This window comes from Punica granatum, chromosome 6, assembly GCF_007655135.1.
Source record: "Punica granatum isolate Tunisia-2019 chromosome 6, ASM765513v2, whole genome shotgun sequence".
NCBI classification, from domain to species: domain Eukaryota; kingdom Viridiplantae; phylum Streptophyta; class Magnoliopsida; order Myrtales; family Lythraceae; genus Punica; species Punica granatum.
Genome location: NC_045132.1, coordinates 7,832,891 through 7,851,329, shown reverse-complemented (window position 1 = coordinate 7,851,329; position 18,439 = coordinate 7,832,891). Strand labels below are relative to the sequence as shown.

General features: G+C 36.9%; 2 protein-coding genes across 2 annotated transcripts; one reads left to right on the top strand and one right to left on the bottom strand.

Moving 5' to 3' along the window:
* Window positions 1-211: 211 nt before the first annotated feature.
* On the top strand, window positions 212-844 carry LOC116212120 (glutathione S-transferase T3-like). The gene has a single exon (XM_031546697.1). The coding sequence runs from the start codon at window positions 212-214 to the stop codon at window positions 842-844; it is 633 nt and encodes a 210-aa protein (XP_031402557.1).
* A 5,792-nt stretch (window positions 845-6,636) lies between these two features.
* On the bottom strand, window positions 6,637-9,541 carry LOC116209937 (protein AE7-like 1). Its single transcript, XM_031543701.1, has 4 exons — window positions 9,148-9,541; window positions 8,244-8,343; window positions 7,566-7,611; window positions 6,637-7,078 (listed from the first exon to the last, which is right to left on the bottom strand). The coding sequence occupies exons 1-4, from the start codon at window positions 9,528-9,530 to the stop codon at window positions 6,978-6,980; spliced, it is 630 nt and encodes a 209-aa protein (XP_031399561.1). The 5' UTR covers window positions 9,531-9,541; the 3' UTR covers window positions 6,637-6,977.
* Window positions 9,542-18,439: the final 8,898 nt, after the last annotated feature.

Below are 18,439 nucleotides of genomic sequence, written 5' to 3'. Positions count from 1 at the left end.
CACCCTCTCAAGTTATGGATGGAACCAGTTCGGGATATGGAAGCGCCAACATGGAGTCCAACAATCTCCACAAACGAATTCTTCTTCGCCATTCACTCAACCTCCCAGCGGTGGCCCCAGTAGCATCGACTCGGACATTGAACAAGTTACACCTCAAAATAGATTGCATGGTAGCTGCACCGGTTAAAGATGGCAACGGGAAGACGATGAGATGCTAATCAATGCGTGGTTATATGTCAGGCAAGATCCCGTGGTCGGGGATGATCAAGCCAACACTACATTTTGGGAGAGGATCTACCAATATTGCTTGGAGGGTGACAACAACCGCACATTGAAGCAACGATTTTGGAAGATTCGCACCAACGTATGGTCCTTCTGTGGATACTACGAGCGTCATAGAGCAAGCGAAGAAAATGATGATAATGTACTGGAAATGACTCATAATTTACACTACAAGACCAAAAAGGTCAAATTCACCCTGGTGTTGCACTGGAATATTCTCCACCATGAACCAAAATTTTTAGCCCTTTTAGAATCTTCCAGTGAAGGTTCGAAGCGGACGAAGGCAAATGCTCCCGGTGAATACACAACCTCCTCCACTGGCGATGCTGATAGTAACTCTCAAGTGCGCCCCGAAGGCATAGATGCAGCTAAGAGAAAAATTGCTAAAGGAAAATCATCCAAAGGGAATAAAGCAGTTGGTACTGATCTCGGGCGAGGCGGCAGACGATTTCCGTGGTCTGGCTATTGGTATAGAGAGTTAATATGGCGAATTGCGCAAAATGAAGGAAAAAGAGTTCTAGATCAAGTTGGAAGAGTTTTACCTCAGACAGGAAGAAGTTAGGGTAGAGCATATGGAATCTACGTCAAGACTCATGTTAACTGACACGAGCAATTATTCTCCGGACATGCTTGCTATTCATAAGAGGTTGTTAGGATGACACTTGGTATTAAGAAACTCGCCTCAAGGAGCTATCTACTGTTGAGGCGGCGTAGCATTACATTATGTCCTCATCTTTGTTCTTTTTTCCCACATTATGCCATCGTCTACAAAGTCTTTCCCACAGTATGCCCTCATCTTAATATCAAGATTTTCCAATTACAATGGAGCTACGGCTTTTCTTGTCTGAACTATAATTACTTTTGCTCCAATAGGTTCTAGGGAGACGGCTCAATGCATAATTTGACCAATTTTCAACTATAGAAATTACGTGTAAACAAGTCAAAGGGTTCCGTTCGACCAGATTTGAAAATGAAATTTGCTAGGAATTGCTTTATTGGCTCGGGTCATAGCATAATGAGGAACATCGAAATTTTTGTATTTTTGGCCTCCTGAGGAAAATAAACTAACCATATAGGATGTGGCTCAACAGTAAACTTGCAAATTGAAAAAAAAAAATTGTAGTTTGTTGAAGAAATCATTGTTATCAGAACCGGACCGGACCGGCCGGTTCGACCGGTCGGACCGGGAACCGGCACCAAGTCCGGTCCGGTTCGCCTAAAAACCGAAATGGCAGCTTTGAACCGCCGGACCCATTGAACCGGCCGGTTTTAAGCAAAATTTCATTAAACCGGCCGGTTCTATGGGTTTTTATGGGTTTCCTATTTAATGTAAAAATTGGTTGGTTGTGTAAGGATTTGAACTCATGACCTCTTGCTTTTCATATTAGCATATTACCAACCAAGCCACCACTACTTTTTTGTTCTTTTAACTCTACTTTTAAGTACTTATTAAAATAAAATATTTATTTTGAAGTAAGAAATATTAAATATAGATACTTTCTTATACTATTGTTATATTTCTTTAAAATCATCATACTTTTATCTTAATTATCATAATTTTTTTAATGATATGAATATTTATTTTATTTTAAATAAACGAGCGGTCCGACCCATCGAACCCCCGGTTGGACCCATAAACCCATGACCCCGTACCCCTTCCGGTTCATCATCCGGTCCGGTTCTGATAACACTGGAAGAAATCCCTAAAGTCAAAGCTACTCGGTATCCAATAAAGACCTAAAATGGTCCCATTGGACCTAAAAAAAAAGACAATTTACTTTAATGGTAATGAAAAAGAAACATTGTAGATAATAGCTACAAAGATTGATTGGCATGCTAATTAAATTGTAAGCATATATAGTAGAGACAGATTAATCCGAAAGTAATAAGTTATTCCAGAGCATACAATATAAGAGGTTAGGAATCATGACAATTAGGCAAACATCGTTAAGATCATAAATTTTATATGATATCATTAAAATCATAAGTTTTATATGATGCTACCTAGCCACACATTGGGCAACATGGCCAAAACATCTAATAAAATGGGTAATTTTGTATTTTTTTAGGTGAAGTACAATAGAATTTGATTCGAAGAATAATATAATTGCAGATTTGAGGGAAAAAAAATAAGTTTTATAAAGTGAGCAATATTCCTAGAACGTGAAGTAGGCTGACCCTGAGGTGGTACATCTGAGAGGACCAAAAACTTATGAAGGAGCTTGTGTCATGTGGTTGGGCAGAAGATTTACTTTAATAGCACCTGCATTAGAGATGTACGTAGTGTGCATCGGGCTCAAGTCAAATAGATCTGCATACACTGTGGAATAGGATGAAGTGAACTAATAGAACTGAAAACAAGGAACGGGGCAGCAATTAATGGCTGTCGTAGTTTAAATTTCGAAATTGTCTAATAGGAGAACTATAGAAAGATGGATAAAATCTCTAGATAACACCTGTGTGTTTGTTTTGATGGAATAAATAGGACGAAATTATAATAGTAACATGCAAGTTTGTGGGCACTAGCCTGTAACTATTGCATTGCTTTTCAGTTAAAAAATATTTATTCCTAATGTTAATACAATCTAATAAAGATTTGCCACGATTCGCCTAAAGGAATAAATAAAAATTCACCGCAAATAATTCACCCGCAAATAAACATTGATAGTGACATCTTTACCTCTGTTGTTCCTTGTATGGTGAATCGGAATTTTGTCCCGAAACTTCAATAGTGTGATATTTCTAAGAAAGTAAAGTTTTCCTTTTCCTTTGTCGATGCTCCATCCTGGCTTTTATTCTTTCGCATCTCCGATGTCATCTTGGTATCTGTCATAACTCATAAGAGTGTCCAAAGTCACGCTCATTTGCATGTATAATTGAGAAGGAATGTGTGATAATGCGGTTCATGGTAGGGAAAGTCAAATGCAGTAACAACTCCAATTACGCTATGAACGATGCTGACCTTTAGCCATTTTGGTGGCATTTGAATCACGCATGGCTTACACATGTCAATAAATTTTTAACCATTATTGGACTGTATGTTGAACAAAAGTGGAACGAAACTCACGATTCTTGGCCCAAAAATTAATCCTTGTAATTGGTAGAAGAAGGAAATGCTTCATGGAATGAATCTCCGAAAGATTGGAAATTATTGGGAATATTGACGTACGGAGGACTATAGAATTAATCTCAATGAGTATGTCCATGCAGGCCATTTCGTTCTTAGGCAAATAGGACGCTTTTCATTGCTCTTGACTACGTCGATAATTGGTTTGTTCGAGCCATCCGGTCAAACAAAATGGGCTGGCATTCGGAATATATGAAGTGCGCTCAAGCAGGAGGCGCAGAGGCGTGCATTGACCGACTTGTTCCCGGGCATATAGACATGGCAGAGGCATCTGGGGGTTTCTTTCACTTAAAGCAGCACTATGATACCACAAACAATAATAGAAGCAGGAAAATATCATTTTCTCATTGTGTCTCGTACGCAAGGGGTACCATATATACACGCTAAACAAATCAGAAAACAAATTGAGAGGAAGAGAAAATCGGAAAGAAGGTATACCAGGAATATGAGTACGTGAAGAATCAAGAAACAACGGGAAGATCTCTTCTAGAGTGTCGTTGAATTTTCCCAAATAGAAACTGCAACTGAAGAAGGGAGCAAAAAAATAAAAATAACGGGGAGACTGTTTAAGCAGTTCAAATGCAAAAACAATGGGAGGCAGTGGCATCAGAAGTTGATGATGCAAAGAGATAAGAAATCATCAGCGGCGCATCAGAAGTTTTTAATGGAGAGAGCATACAAGCGTTTGGGATGGTATGTATACGAAGGAAACAGAAATTAGCGTCAGAATTATTTAGAAATTATCAGGGAAGAAATTAATGTCTTAACTCTTAATGGTTGCGCTGGAGGGGCTTCAATGTTGATCGACTGAAGTTTGGGCGAGAGGAGACAGAAGAAAATAGTAAGTTTGGAGGGATGCCAGGGGAGAGGAGACGTTTCGTATTCGCAGGAGTAGAAGCGGCTTGTTCACAAATTTATTTTTTTCCCTTTACAATATTTATTTTGAACTGTAAATTGATAAGTTATAGCATAATTACAAGGATGGGGTAGGAAATTAGTGGCGGAAGGACATGACCGTTGCAATGAAAACACATATTGATTCAATAGGGACGTGTCTACTAATGAGAAAACAGAAGGTACCAGACCAAGAGATTTTTTTTTATCAAAAAAGACATCACTAAAACGATGGGTCACGTCTAAATACAATGAATTAATGGTATATTTGGAAAATAATAAAAAAATATATAAATATAAATATTTGAAGGGTAAAATTGAAATTACCAATTGTGGAGAAACACTTATTTAAGCTTCATACTTTTATATTAGTGATGGATACTAGTTTTTTCTCCCATGTGTTGCACCGCTCGCATTCATAAATCTCTATATCATTTTTATCTCAATTATATACATTTTGAAACATCTTTTTTTCTTATAGAAAATAATAATAACTTTTAATTATTAATTTTAATATTCAAATAGTAATTTTTAATTATTTTAATAAAACTTAGAGTGAGTTAATATTATAATAATAATAATTCCAAACTAATTATTTCAATTGTTATGCAACACATATTTAAATTAAATATTAATATAGATTGATCGCATATATTAAATTTCGTAATTAGAATACAAATTTGTTTTTTAAAACATTGTTTATAACATCCTCATTTTTAACTTTTTATTTTTTATTTTTATCAGTTAATAGGGTTATGTTATAAAATTTTCTTTTATAAGATCATTGATTTTCTTGGAAAACCTATATATGGTTGATTAATTTTTTGTAGTGTTTTTATCATTTGTGGTATATATATATGTGTTTTTTTTAACACACACACAAATATATATCTTTTTTATAATTATTATTCTGATTTCTAGATATATATCCTTTTTATAATTATTATTATGATTTTTGGAAAACATGTGCTTTTTTACACAATTAAATATGCTCAATGTTAATTTCAAGTTTGTTCAGTAATTAACTAATAAAATTAGACTAATTTTGAATGATTGGGATAGCGGACCCAAGGCTATGGAACTTGGGTGGTTCAATATATATTTTTCAACTAATGGCCATAATGTATTATATATTTATATAATCATTGTATGATAGACATACTTTTATAAATATTCACACAAAACTAGTTACGCATTTTTTAAATATAAAATTTTATGACTTTCTCATTTAAAATATTTATTTCTTTTATATTACAATAAGTATTATAATACTTTTACCGTCATATATAATAGAAATTAGGTGAATATCTAATTAAATATTTATTTGTTAGCATACTTAATTATCACTTATAAAATTAGACCTTTTCTAATAAGTTAGAAGATATTGGATTTTCATAATTAGACTTCACTTGATTATTAAATCAATTATCTTAAAATTTTAATATGTAACGTTAATAATTTTCTTCTATCAATAGTAGTCCATTTATGAATCATAAGTTCATACAATTAGGATTCAGAACTACGAGGAGCAATAGGTAACCTCTTTCTCATTTGAGTTTTCTTCTTAATATTTGTGTCATTAATATATACACATTTATTATTAACATTTTTTCATGGTATGAATTTTATTGTTCGTAGCATCACTATACATTAAATCTAGTTTTATATATAGGTCGATTTTGGTCCCCCCCCCCCCCCCCCCCCCCCCACGTCATTTTCTGGCTCCGTCCCTGCCACCGAGGCTTCCGCAAGCAGAAGTAGATTGTCAGCGACCATGAGATACGAGATGTTTGGACCAAAACGTTCCGCTTGCATAGGCTGCCACACCTTCAATGTACTACTTGCCATTAAATCGTCAACCAAATCTAGCAAGTTGCTTCACAATGTAAGGACAGAGAGGGAAAACCTCGTCTTATATCCCTGTCCACTTAAAATTTTTCCAGAAGTATATCGCTCCCAAAAACCTGCATCAAAGGATAGTGCGTCGGGACTTATCAAGAGCATTTGCAATCATTAGGGCATCCTCAAATTCGAAACCCGACTGATGGCCTTAGGCTTTCTCAATATCGATCTTAACATACATGAATCCCCATTGGACTCCTCATTCAACCAAAGCTATGTCATTCTAATATGAATGACTTATGCGATATAACCATCTCCTTCCTTTCAAACACACTCTTGCTTACCGGCATGAAGCTTGGACTTTTACAGTTCTCCAAATAGCTAGCAGATTGCTCAACTGTTTTTCGTTGATCATCCTCCTCACCAGCAATTTGAACCCTTCATCTCCTTCTGTAGACTATGAAAAAGCTTACAAGGGGTAGTCAAAGGAGTACAGACATAATTCCTTCAATTTACAACTTGTGACATCGCAAATACTCGAAGAGAAGATTAATGTATCAGATACACAAATCAAACTCCCAGTTCCAGCAGCGGGCTTCAAATCCCTCTAAAATCAAGATACAAGCTAAATTTGCATCATGACAGCAGATTCATCCAAATATACTATATTACACACAGCAAAACATGCCTCAAGCCTTTTATTTGAACCCCGGTTTGGCAACATTTAAGTAAGATTTTACTCCCTGCCAGATTCACTAGGACTGATAACAAAACACTTTTCTCTGTACATTGGTGTTTGTTAGAGCTTATAAGTTTATCGTCTGCTGGTGGGCTACAGTTCACTGGAGTATAGGCACTCGTCCACGAGTTGGCGGAGGTTGGGATTCTCCAGGGCAGCTGCCACTCTTTCTTTGTCATTCAGCTGTTTATTGACTGCCAAAAGAAAGACATTTTCCAGTTAGTCCTAATGCCCAGTTAGGGATCATTACGAGAAATAGCATCATACCAACTCAACAGTGAACTATACGACTAAGTATTCGAGTAAGAAAATTAGTCCACAAAATGCTTCTGCTGAGGCAGGAAATCATTAATCTTCTGAAAATCATTGATGAAGAAAAAGAAACTTCAGAAGCTCTTGAAGGAGGAAACAGGAAATGGGATTGTTCTGTAGAACTAAACGAAGAAAAACTCTTGTACAAAGAACTATGCTCCCTCTCCGGGTCTCTCATCCGAACAAAGTTGACGCAGAGACCGAGCAGATAGAGCTCATTCCCTAGTTCTGCTCTATACTTATATGCATCTAGTAGGAATACAAAACGCAATGCCGAGCAGCTAACTTTTGTAAATTCTCATTTTATTTTTTATTTTTTATTTTCCTTATCCTAGTGTAATACAGAATTTTTGCATCATCTCTCATTACCTGATTCTTCATCGGCATGAGATCCCGGTGCTACTTTGATGTCAACCTACAATAGCATTTGAGGAGGAAAAAGGAAACGTGGAAGGAAGATAATTAGAGACGCTGAATGAGAAACCAAAGAGTAATTCTACAATGAAGATTTTATAGGACAAGAATTCAACCGTACCCCAATTACCAGAAGAAAAAGAAAGTTCTAATAAATCCACAGGACTGAGACAAGCTTCACTACTGAAACCAGGCGGTTCTAGACGCGCATCAATTGTATATAGGGAAAGAATACAAGATATAGGACATTACAATTTATGCATCGTTCCACTTGTTAAGCAATTTAATGAAATCAAGGAAATTATGAAAGGACTAAGCAGTATCCATAATGCAACCGGTCAGCTATCTCTAATCATTCTCTCGATTTTGGGGCAGCTTATGCAGTAACAAGCAATGACAATAACTACTAAATGATGCAAAAGCTTAAAATCTTGTTCCATTGAAGCTGTGGCTAAATCAATCGATACGGGAAAGAAAAGGCAAAAAGAATAAACAAGATTCAAACATCAACAGTGATAAAAATTTCTAGGTAATAAAAGATGCAACTGAAAGGAGAACCTCAGATTACAATGAGGTGCTCAATAGCACAAGATTCCCTAAGCGAAATACCTTAGTAAAAAGTAGAAATCAGACCTTAAAATGGGGTGGGAAACAATCTTGAAGCTTAACCCTCAGGCACAGGCCAATGACAGTCACCATGCTGCAGTGCTGGATGGTAGGGGTAAACATTATCCTGGGAAGACACAACTAGTGGATTACGAAAGACTATATGTTAAAAAAATCTTGCTAAAATATATCCCAACAGCGGATGCTCTAGAATTAGCATTCAACAACGAACTTCTAATAATTAGTTCGATAAGTAAAGGTCAAACTCCGTTTAAGACAGCACGTCGGCAACCCACAATTCCAACCTCCCAAACAATACATGTAACACCCGGAATAGTCTTCAATGAACCTATTCGATTCAAATTTCATGTCATTGGTGCCGGGTAAAAATAAAAACTTGAATAAGTTCAATAAAGAAAAGTTCAAACTCCGACTAAGTCCAGCACGGCCGCTACCCACAATTCCGACCTCCCAAACAATACACGTAACACCGTGACACTGAGAATGCAGTCTCCAAGGACCCTATTCGATTTCAAATTTCCGCGTCATTGGTGCTTGGTGAAAATTAAAACTTCTAACAAGCTCGATAAGCAAAGGACAAACTCCGACTAACACGGCATAATGGCAACAAACTATTGCAACCTCCCAAATAATATATGTAAAATCCAGAATACACCCTATCCGAATCAAATTTCCATGTCTTTGGCGCCGGAGGTAACAGTACAAGGATGCCATAGCTTTCAAAAGACCGTGGACATCCTCACAGAAGCCCAGAATCCCGTAAGCCCTAATTTCCGATGAATTCACACTCTCAGTGGGCTACAGTAATCAGCAATTACACCAAGCTGATATTGAGTTGCCGGAGCTGAGTGATCAGCTTGATGAGGGAGGAGAGCTGAGGAGAGGAGAGGAGAGGGCTACTACTACTCACAGAATGCGGCCGAGCTTCTCGTCGACGGTGATGGATTCCTCGGAGAGGACGCTGAGCTGCTCCAGTGAATAAGGGTGCTCGGGATCCCGTATGTCCCTGACATGATCGTAGATCTCGAGGGGATCGACGGCGTCGTCGCAGTGAGGGTCTTCGGTCCGGGCGACCCTCTCCTTCTTTGCGTGAACCACCGGGTTCGCATTGATCAGCCCCAACGTCATCGATCCCTCCTCTGCTCCGCTCTCTTCTCTGTGTTCTTCGATGCTTCTGCGGGATTTCTTGGCTGCTCTGTTCCACTCTGGGGAGGGAAAGTAGAGAGGACAGCACAGCACTGTGAGTTCACGGACGTCAACGGAGTTCGCTTTTTTTCTTTTCTGTCTCTCCATTTTTCCATGTGAACAGACAAAGCTAAATTGTGTTTCCACCAACCTCCATTAGTTCTCGTGTTTCGGCTGCTTATTCAGATCTATTACATCCGAGCCTTAAAAATAGAAAAAATTCATTATCAAGAGTACTTTATTTTTTAATAGATCGACCCAAATTAATTGCGACCATTGAAGTTTCGAATGTCAAGTAGTGCACATCCATAAAAACTAAGGACCTATCCTTTTTACTTTGAAAATTTTCCTTTTAATTTTTCTTTCCCACTTTTCTTCCACTTTACTAAATTTATTTCTCTAAAAAAATTAAGATTTCATTTTTGCAAACTCAAAAATTGAATATTTTCTTGTTGAGTTTAAGACTTAAACTGTAGAAGATATTGCTCTCGCAATTCAATGAGATTGAGTATTAAAGATTATTTTCCCTACAAACAAGTGTGTTTCCTGATTTTATGACTTGAATAATATGTCTAATAATGATTGTAGACTTTCTAATTAAAGAAAAGATAATTTATTTAGGCAAAAGTTATTACAAACTTTCCTATTAAATCCAATTAAAAAGAGAAGTGAATTAGAGAACCGTTAAAAAGTACCACTGCAAGTCGATTTGAATTAGGAAAATCAGGAAATTCAACTTTTCCTAAAAAGATACTCTTTCATTTAAATAGGTAAAGGCATATTTTATAGTTTTTCATTTCTATGAAAATCTTCCAAAAATTTTCTCAAAGTAAACCAGCCCTAAGCTATGAACTTTCAACCGTTCTATCTACAGGTGACACGAAAAATTACTAGTAAGATTACACACTACAATTAATAAATGAATAAGTAACAATCCCACGAATATATAATAAATAACGTAAAGAAGAATTGGTACATTAATTATGTTTAAATATATTAATATAAATAATTAATTTTTTATAAAAAGCTAATCAATTTAAATATTATTCCCAAAGAAATTATTCATAATAAAAAAAATCTTGAAATTTTTATGCACCAAATAATTATAAGTTTTCTCATAGATGTTCAAATTATAAAAATATTTTAAAAGAGATGTAATATTACAGCATTTCAATATATATATTGCATCGACAATGTAATAATGGCGAAATTCGTATAAATCATAATTTATTTAATTTTCTGTTATAGTTCATCATATATATTTAAAATACTAATAACTTTTTAGTAGCAAATTTATATATATAATGGTATTTAGATATTGACTATAATTTATATTTTAATTTTTGGTTTTGGAAGAGATTAATTTGAGAAAAAATTATTATGCTATTTATTTATTTACTATGATATTTGTGTAAAATTAAATTAAATAGTTCATATGATAATCTGTTTAGTTATACAAGCATGTCTGGTTTTCACTAGAAAAATTTACTTGGTAAAAGAGTTAAAAGTAAATTATTCATGATTGTATTCTCCATACGTTTACTTATGATCTTATATTATGCATGTAATTTTTATTTATGACCATAATTTTATTAAAACTATTGGTTTCAATCGTAATATTAATCTTTTAAAAATATTTTGGTATATACTTGAATAGAATAAATATATCCATAAACCCGTGCATCGCACGGATAATAGGCTAATTATACCATAATCTTCAGCGGGTGGTATGCCACAATTTTGACTGAATTAATCCAGTCAATTTTCATGTCACGGGGTCGAATAGCCAAGAAATTTCTCATTTGAAGTAATTCACATGATAAATCAATTTTATCGAATTAATTGTACTGAGTCTTATTGCTTAATCCCCTGTTCGTCATCCCCTTTTCCACGTGCTGTTATTCTAAGCATTTTCAAATATAATTTGAACTAGTGTTTTTGCCCGTACATTGCGCGGGTCTTTGCATTTATATATTTTAGTTAATTTTTATGAGATATATTTGAAAAATGCAATCAACAATGACTTAAAAATATTCTTAGCTGATATTTTATAAATTACATTGACAAAAGTATTATTGATAATGAAAATCTCATGAAATATGTATGATTATTGAGATGTATTTTTCAAATTCGTCATCGCGGAGTACCCCAACAACTAAGCTCAATGAATCTCTGACATGCTTTTCAGGATCACCTTCATCATGTGATATTAGCATGGGTATATTGCACTATATAGCCTAACGTTGACAAATATTCTTAGATCTATCACAATGTCGATTTTTTGCCTGAGCTATCCCAACATTACTTATTTGATGTCACCATCTAGCCCCGGTGGATAGTTGGTACCTCAAGCAAAAAAACGACGTTGTGATAGATCTAAAAATATTTATCAACGTTAGGTTATATGGTGCAATAAACCCTATTAGCATATTATGCAGATCTGAATTCCTGAAGTCAGTCTTCTGCAATTGTGGTTGAGATTGGTTTACAGGGTTCTGCGAGTAGTATATGAATATAGTTTGATGTGTTTTTATGATGTTATTTCATCACCAAGGACTCAGGGGAGGCCCTTCATCTACCCGAACTCTTGACAGAAGATGTTATCCAACCTGTCAGATAGTGGAGCACAGTGGCACGTAAATACGAATGGGGCAGCAGCTGGGTCCTCCTCATCCTTAGTTATAGACTCGGCTTGCAGTTGGCAATGACATTTTTGGAAGATAATCCCATTCCTAGTACGGATTCTTTACTCTCGTTGGACGCGTTAAGGACTGGTGGTCATCGACCCATAGCTTTATTTGGGGTGTTCAAAGACATTATGTCCTTCAGAACATAGTTATTCTAGCACAAGGTATTCTTTATATGCTGCCGGTTCTGGCGTAATTGGTGTATGGTTCTACAAATCCCAGTTTGTTTTTTGTCATCTATTCGTTTCCTTGGGACTAGTAAGAATTATGTTGAATTGATGCCCACCATTTGCTTCTACCTATTGATCAATAGAGTCGAATGATGCCTATAAATCATTATTCTCCTTTCAGATCCTTTTACTCCGAATCCCTCATATAAGAAGATGGTAGAGTAAGAAGATCATAAGACCAAGATCGAGTCGCCGTGTAGCACTTGCTTTGTGCCTCTCAGCATGTAAACATCACCAAAGAATTTCTTGGATCTGGCCTGTCAACCCAGCTTAGTAAGCGAGTGGCTGAACCAAAAGAAAAAGAGAATAAAAGTGAGAGGAAAGAAATTCGAGAGAAAAGTGAGAAAGAGAGTGAAAATAAAGAAAAATGTGATAGTTCAGCCATGAAAAGAAAAGAGGGGAAGAAAATGAGTTTCTTCACAAAAGAAAGAGAGTTAGAGAGTGTTAGTAAGGATGAAAGACCAATGATATTGTTCTTGTACAAAGAGGCCTACTTATCTACTAATTTTAACTCATATTTGCCTAGTGTTGTGGTTTCTCTTTTGCAGGAGTTTCATGATGTGTTTCCTGAGGAGATGCCAACGGGATTGCCACCAATCCGTGGGATCGAACATCAAATTTATTTCATCCTGGGAGCACCCATTCCAAACTGGCCAGCATATCAGTGTAGTCCCGAAAAAACAAAGGAACTCCAAAAGCAAGTTGATGAGCTGCTGACCAAGGGCTATGTTCGAGAAAGCATGAGTCTATGCTCTATGCCCGTGTTGCTTGTTCCCAAGAAAGATGGCACATGAATGATGTGTGTGGATTGTCGAGCTGTGAATAAGATAACGGTAAAGTATCGTTATCCTATTCCTCGATTGGATGATATGCTTGATGAATTGCATGGTTCTACTATATTTTTTAAGATTGATTTGAAGAGTGGGTACCATCAAATTTGCATGAAGAAGGAGATGAGTGGAAAACAACATTTAAAACCAAGAGTGGATTATATGAGTGGTTAGTGATGCCATTTGGATTGACTAATGCACCCAACACATTTATGCGCCTTATGAATCATGTCTTGCATGCTTACATTGGAAAATTTGTTATTGTTTACTTTGATGATATTCTGATTTATAGCAAGACTGAACATGATCATATGGATCATTTGAGGTGTGTTCTTGAGGTACTGAGGCATGAGAAGTTGTATGCTAACCTTAAGAAGTGTGAATTTTTCTTGGAAAGTGTTGTTTTTCTTGGTTTTGTTGTAAGTTCCAGGGGTGTGGAAGTGGATGAAGAGAAGGTGAAAGTAATCTAGGAATGGCCTATACCCATTACCATTGCTGAGGTCCAAAGCTTCCATGGCCTTGCTGGATTCTATCGAAGATTTGTGCGCAATTTTAGCACCATAACTACTCCTTTGATCGAGATCATCAAGAAGGAAGTTGGCTTTAGATGAGGCAAGGAGCAAGAGAAGGCATTCAATACCTTGAAAGAAAAGCTAAGTTCTGCTCCTTTATTGATTTTACTGAACTTTTCTAAACCTTTTGAAATCGAATGTGATGCTTCTGATATTGGTATAGGTGTCGTCCTTATGCAAGAGAAGAGGCCTATTGCTTACTTCAGTGAGAAGCTCAACGAGCCTGCGTTGAACTACTCCACATACGACAAGGAGCTCTATGCTTTGGTGAGGGCTTTGGAGACATGGCAGCATTACTTGTGGTCCAAGGAATTCATCATTCACATTGACCATGAGTCCTTGAAGCATTTAAAGGGTCAAAGCAAGCTGAATCGAAGGCACACACGTTGGATCGAGTTCATCGAGATGTTTCCATATATGATCCAATACAAGAAAGGTAAGGGAAATGTAGTGGCCGATGCCTTATCTCGCAAGTATACTCTTATCTCAACTCTTGATGCCAAGCTTTTGGAATTTGAATATATCAAAGAGTTATACTTGCATGATCATGATTTTAAGGAAGTCTTTTCTGAATGTGAAAAAGGGGCATTTGACAAGTTTTATAAGCATGGGGGGTATTTGTTTCGTGAGAATAAGTTATGTATTCCACAAAGTTCCATGCAAGAGTTGCTTGTTAGGGAAGCCTATAGGGGAGGTTTAATGGGGCATTTTGGTGTGGCTAACACCTTAGATGTTTTGATAGAGCATTTCTTTTGACCACATATGAAGCGAGATTTTGAAAGGATCTGTCTTATGTGTGTCACATGTAAGAAAACTAAGTCTAAGATTCAACCTCATGGACTTTACATGCCTTTGCCCGTTCCTAGTCATTCATGGACTAATGTATCAATGGATTTTGTTTTGGGTTTGCCTAGGACTAAGAATAGTAAGGATTCTATCTTTGTAGTAGTGAATAGTTTTTCAAAGATGGCTCATTTTATTCCTTGTAAGAAGACGGATGATGCTACTCATGTGGCAGACCTTTTCTTTAAGGAAGTAGTGCGTTTGCATGGCATTCCCAGAACCATTGTAAGTGATCGTGATGTTAAGTTCCTAAGTCACTTTTGGCGTGTTTTGTGGGGTAAATTGGGAGCAAAGCTATTGTTTTCTACCACTTGCCACCCACAAACTGATGGGCAAACAGAGGTTGTAAATCGAACCTTAGGTACTTTGCTGCGAGCTGTTATTAAAAGGAACTTGAAAAGTTGGGAAGATTGCATTCCATTCATTGAGTTTGCATATAATCGGGCCATGCATTCTTCTACTAAGTTTTCTCTCTTTGAGGTTGTTTATGGCTTTAATCCACTAACCCCATTGGATTTAACTCCATTGCCTATTGGTGAGATTGTTAGCCTTGATGGAAAGCATAAGGCAAAATTGGTGAAGAAGATCCATGAAGAAGCAAGGAACCGCATCTTGCATAAGAACGAGCAAGCTGCCACTCGAGCCAACAAGGGAAGAAAGCATGTCACTTTCGAACCGAGAGATTGGGTTTGGGTTCATTTCAGGAAGGAGAGGTTTCCAAGCCAAAGGAAATCAAAGTTGAATCCGCGAGGAGATGGACCATTCCAAGTCTTAGAAAAGATTAATGATAATGCATACAAGCTCGATTTGCTGGAAGAGTATCAAGTGAGTTTTACATTTAATGTTTTTGATCTTTCTCTCTTTGATGTGGGCGCAGATTCGAGGACGAATCCTTTTGAAGAAGGGGGGAATGATAGGGTTGTGCAGGACTTCGAGCACGAGGACAAGTTGCATATTTCTACAGGATCGGTCACCAGAGCACGTGCCAAGAAATTGGAGCAAGCCTTGCAGAACTTATGGACGCATATTCGGGAAGAGGCACGTAGTTCGAGAGACGAACAAGTCGACTCGGGACTAATTTTGGTCATCAAGAGTGCTGGACCTCATCAGTACACATCGGGGCATTAAAGGATGACCACAACTACCTCAAATCTTGTTGGAATATGCCTTCTAGAAGATGGCCACCAAATCTAGTTGGAATATGCCTTCTAGAAGATGGCCACCAAATCTGGTTGGAATATGCCTTCTATCTGGTTGGAACATGCCTTCTAGAAGATGGCCACCAAATCTGGTTGGAATATGCCTTCTAGAATATGCTATGAACTTGTGCTTTTCTTAGTTATCTTCAGATTACAAGAGCATTATAAGCTCTTCCTTAGGTTATTTTTTTTCACAACTTTCTACCATTTTCTATCTTGTATGAGAGATATTCTCCCAATTGTTCTTCTTGAACTTATGCTTCAAGGGTTGCAAGTCGATTACTTGTAGTTCTTAAGCTTCGTATAATATTGGTTTTTAGCTCTACATAGCTACGGGGTCAATATTCCACCATTCGAAATCTCTATCTTGGACGATTCGGGATTTGATTCCATATTATTGTTGTTGGGTTCCGCGACGGGTTTGACAGGGTTCGCATCAGAGAGTTTCTTCTAACTCCCGACCTCTCCATATGGGACGTCTAGATGGAGACACAAGCCCTTTAATTAGGCGAAGCTAGGGACCCCTCAGAATATTATTTCTTTATATATCCTCCCATCAAAAGGATATTAGCTGTAATCCACAAGATATGAAATATCTTACTCAAATCACATAATATATTGTATGACATGAGGGCCACCTAATTGAGATATTTTCTCGTTAATTATGTAAATACATAATATTTCTTACATTCTTCCACTTAGCCCCATGACACAAATATATATGAGTGATAAACTTTATTTGGCCAAACTTGATATTCCCTGAACTGTGGAAACCTCCCACTTACCCTGAGAATGCTACACACGAACCATGGCGGTAATACCTGGTAAGATAGTACTTTCAAACCATGTATCACGATGCATAACACTCTCAAAATAAGCACTTTACGAAAACTTATAACTTAAAATAAGTTATATGGGTCCTACTTTATATCCCAATAAATTCAATACTTTATTTGCGCAACTGATGAGAAATATAATTCAACTTTATTCTCTAAAATAACAAAGTAATACATAATTGTCCAAAGTATATCAAGAAAAAAACTACATTCCGTATAGGCCCATACTTCCAACATGACCAATGAACTGTTTTACCGGTAAACCTTTGGTCATTGGATCCGCAATCATAGCATCTGTACTGGTGTGTTCAATAATCACCACGCCTTTCTTGATATACTCCCTCACACTGAGGTACTTGATATCGATATGCTTACTTCTGCTGTCACTTTTGTTATTCTTAGAGAAGAACACTGCAGCTGTGTTATCACAACAGATCTGGATTGGTTTTTGTATGGTATCAATAACTTGAAGATCACTTATGAAATTCTTCAACCATAATGTCTGTGTCGTGACTTCATAGCACGCAATAAACTCTACCTCCATAGTAAATGTAGCCACCATAGATTGCTTGATACTCTTCCAGGAAATAGCTCATCCAGCAAGAAGAAACACATATCTTGAAGTAGATTTTCTGGAATCTACACATCCGGCAAAGTTAACATCCGAATAACCAACTACTCTCAAATGGTCGGTATGCTTGCAGGTCAATCGGTAGTCCTTTGTTCCCTGAAATACCTCATCACTTTCTTTGCAGCAACCCAATGTTGGACCTCAGGATTACTCTGGTAACGTCCCAGCAATTCAACTGCCAGACATATGTCAAGTCTCGTGCAGACCTGAGCATACATTAAACTCCCAACTGCGGATGCATATGGGATGTTCTTCATCTGCTCAAGTTCCAACTCATCCTTAGGTGACTGATCATTATTGAATTTATCCCCTTTAATTACAGGGGCTGGAGAGGGTCGACAGTATTTTTCATACCGAATCTCTGTAATATCTTTTCAATGTAGGCTTTCTGAGACAGCCCTAAAGTTCTTTGTTTCCTGTCTCTGTGAATCTCTATGCCAATGACATAAGAGGCTTCACCCATATCCTTCATTTCAAAATTAGTAGAGAGAAAACTGCTTAGTCTCTTCCAATAGACTCAAGTCATTGCTTGCAAGGAGTATGTCATCCACATATAGGACTAAGAAAATAAACTTACTCCCACTGACCTTAAGTTATATACATTGATCAACAAGGTTTTCAGAAAATCCAAATGAAGTTATGACCTTGTGAAACTTTAGATACCATTGGCGGGATGCTTGTCTTAGTCCATCTATAGATTTCTTTAACCTGCACACTTTATGACTATCATCATTAAACCCTTCAGGTTGCTTCATGTACACCTTCTCATCAAGATCCCCATTAAGAAAAAGTCGTTTTCACATTCATTTGGTGTAACTCTAAGTCCATATGAGCCACCAATGCCATAATTATCCTGAGCGAGTCATTCTTAAAAACCAGAGAGAAAGTCTCGTGGTAATCTATACCTTCCTTTTGAGTAAAACCCATGGCGACAAGTCTAGACTTATATTGTTCGACATTACCAGAAGCATCTCTTTTGGTTTTATACACCCATTTGCAGCCAATTGCTACCGCCCCTTCTGGTAATTCGATGAGATCCCAGACTCCATTCTTAGCCATAGAATCTAACTCATCCTTCATGGCATCTAACCAAAATGAGGAGTTATCCTCACTCATAGCCTGTGAAAACGTTGTGGGGTTTTCCTTAGGTCCAACATCAAAGTCGGACTCCACAAGGTATACAAGATAA

Excerpts from the sequence above, each read along its gene's own strand:
- LOC116212120 (XM_031546697.1), top strand. The coding sequence starts at position 212 with ATGCTAATCAATGCGTGGTTATATGTCAGGCAAGATCCCGTGGTCGGG.
- LOC116209937 (XM_031543701.1), bottom strand. The coding sequence starts at position 9,530 with ATGGAGAGACAGAAAAGAAAAAAAGCGAACTCCGTTGACGTCCGTGAA. Across the intron at positions 7,612-8,243 it reads GTTTCCCACCCCATTTTAAG|GTTGACATCAAAGTAGCACC; the intron begins GTCTGATTTCTA and ends ATGCTATTGTAG. Across the intron at positions 7,079-7,565 it reads TCATGCCGATGAAGAATCAG|TCAATAAACAGCTGAATGAC; the intron begins GTAATGAGAGAT and ends TTCTTTTGGCAG.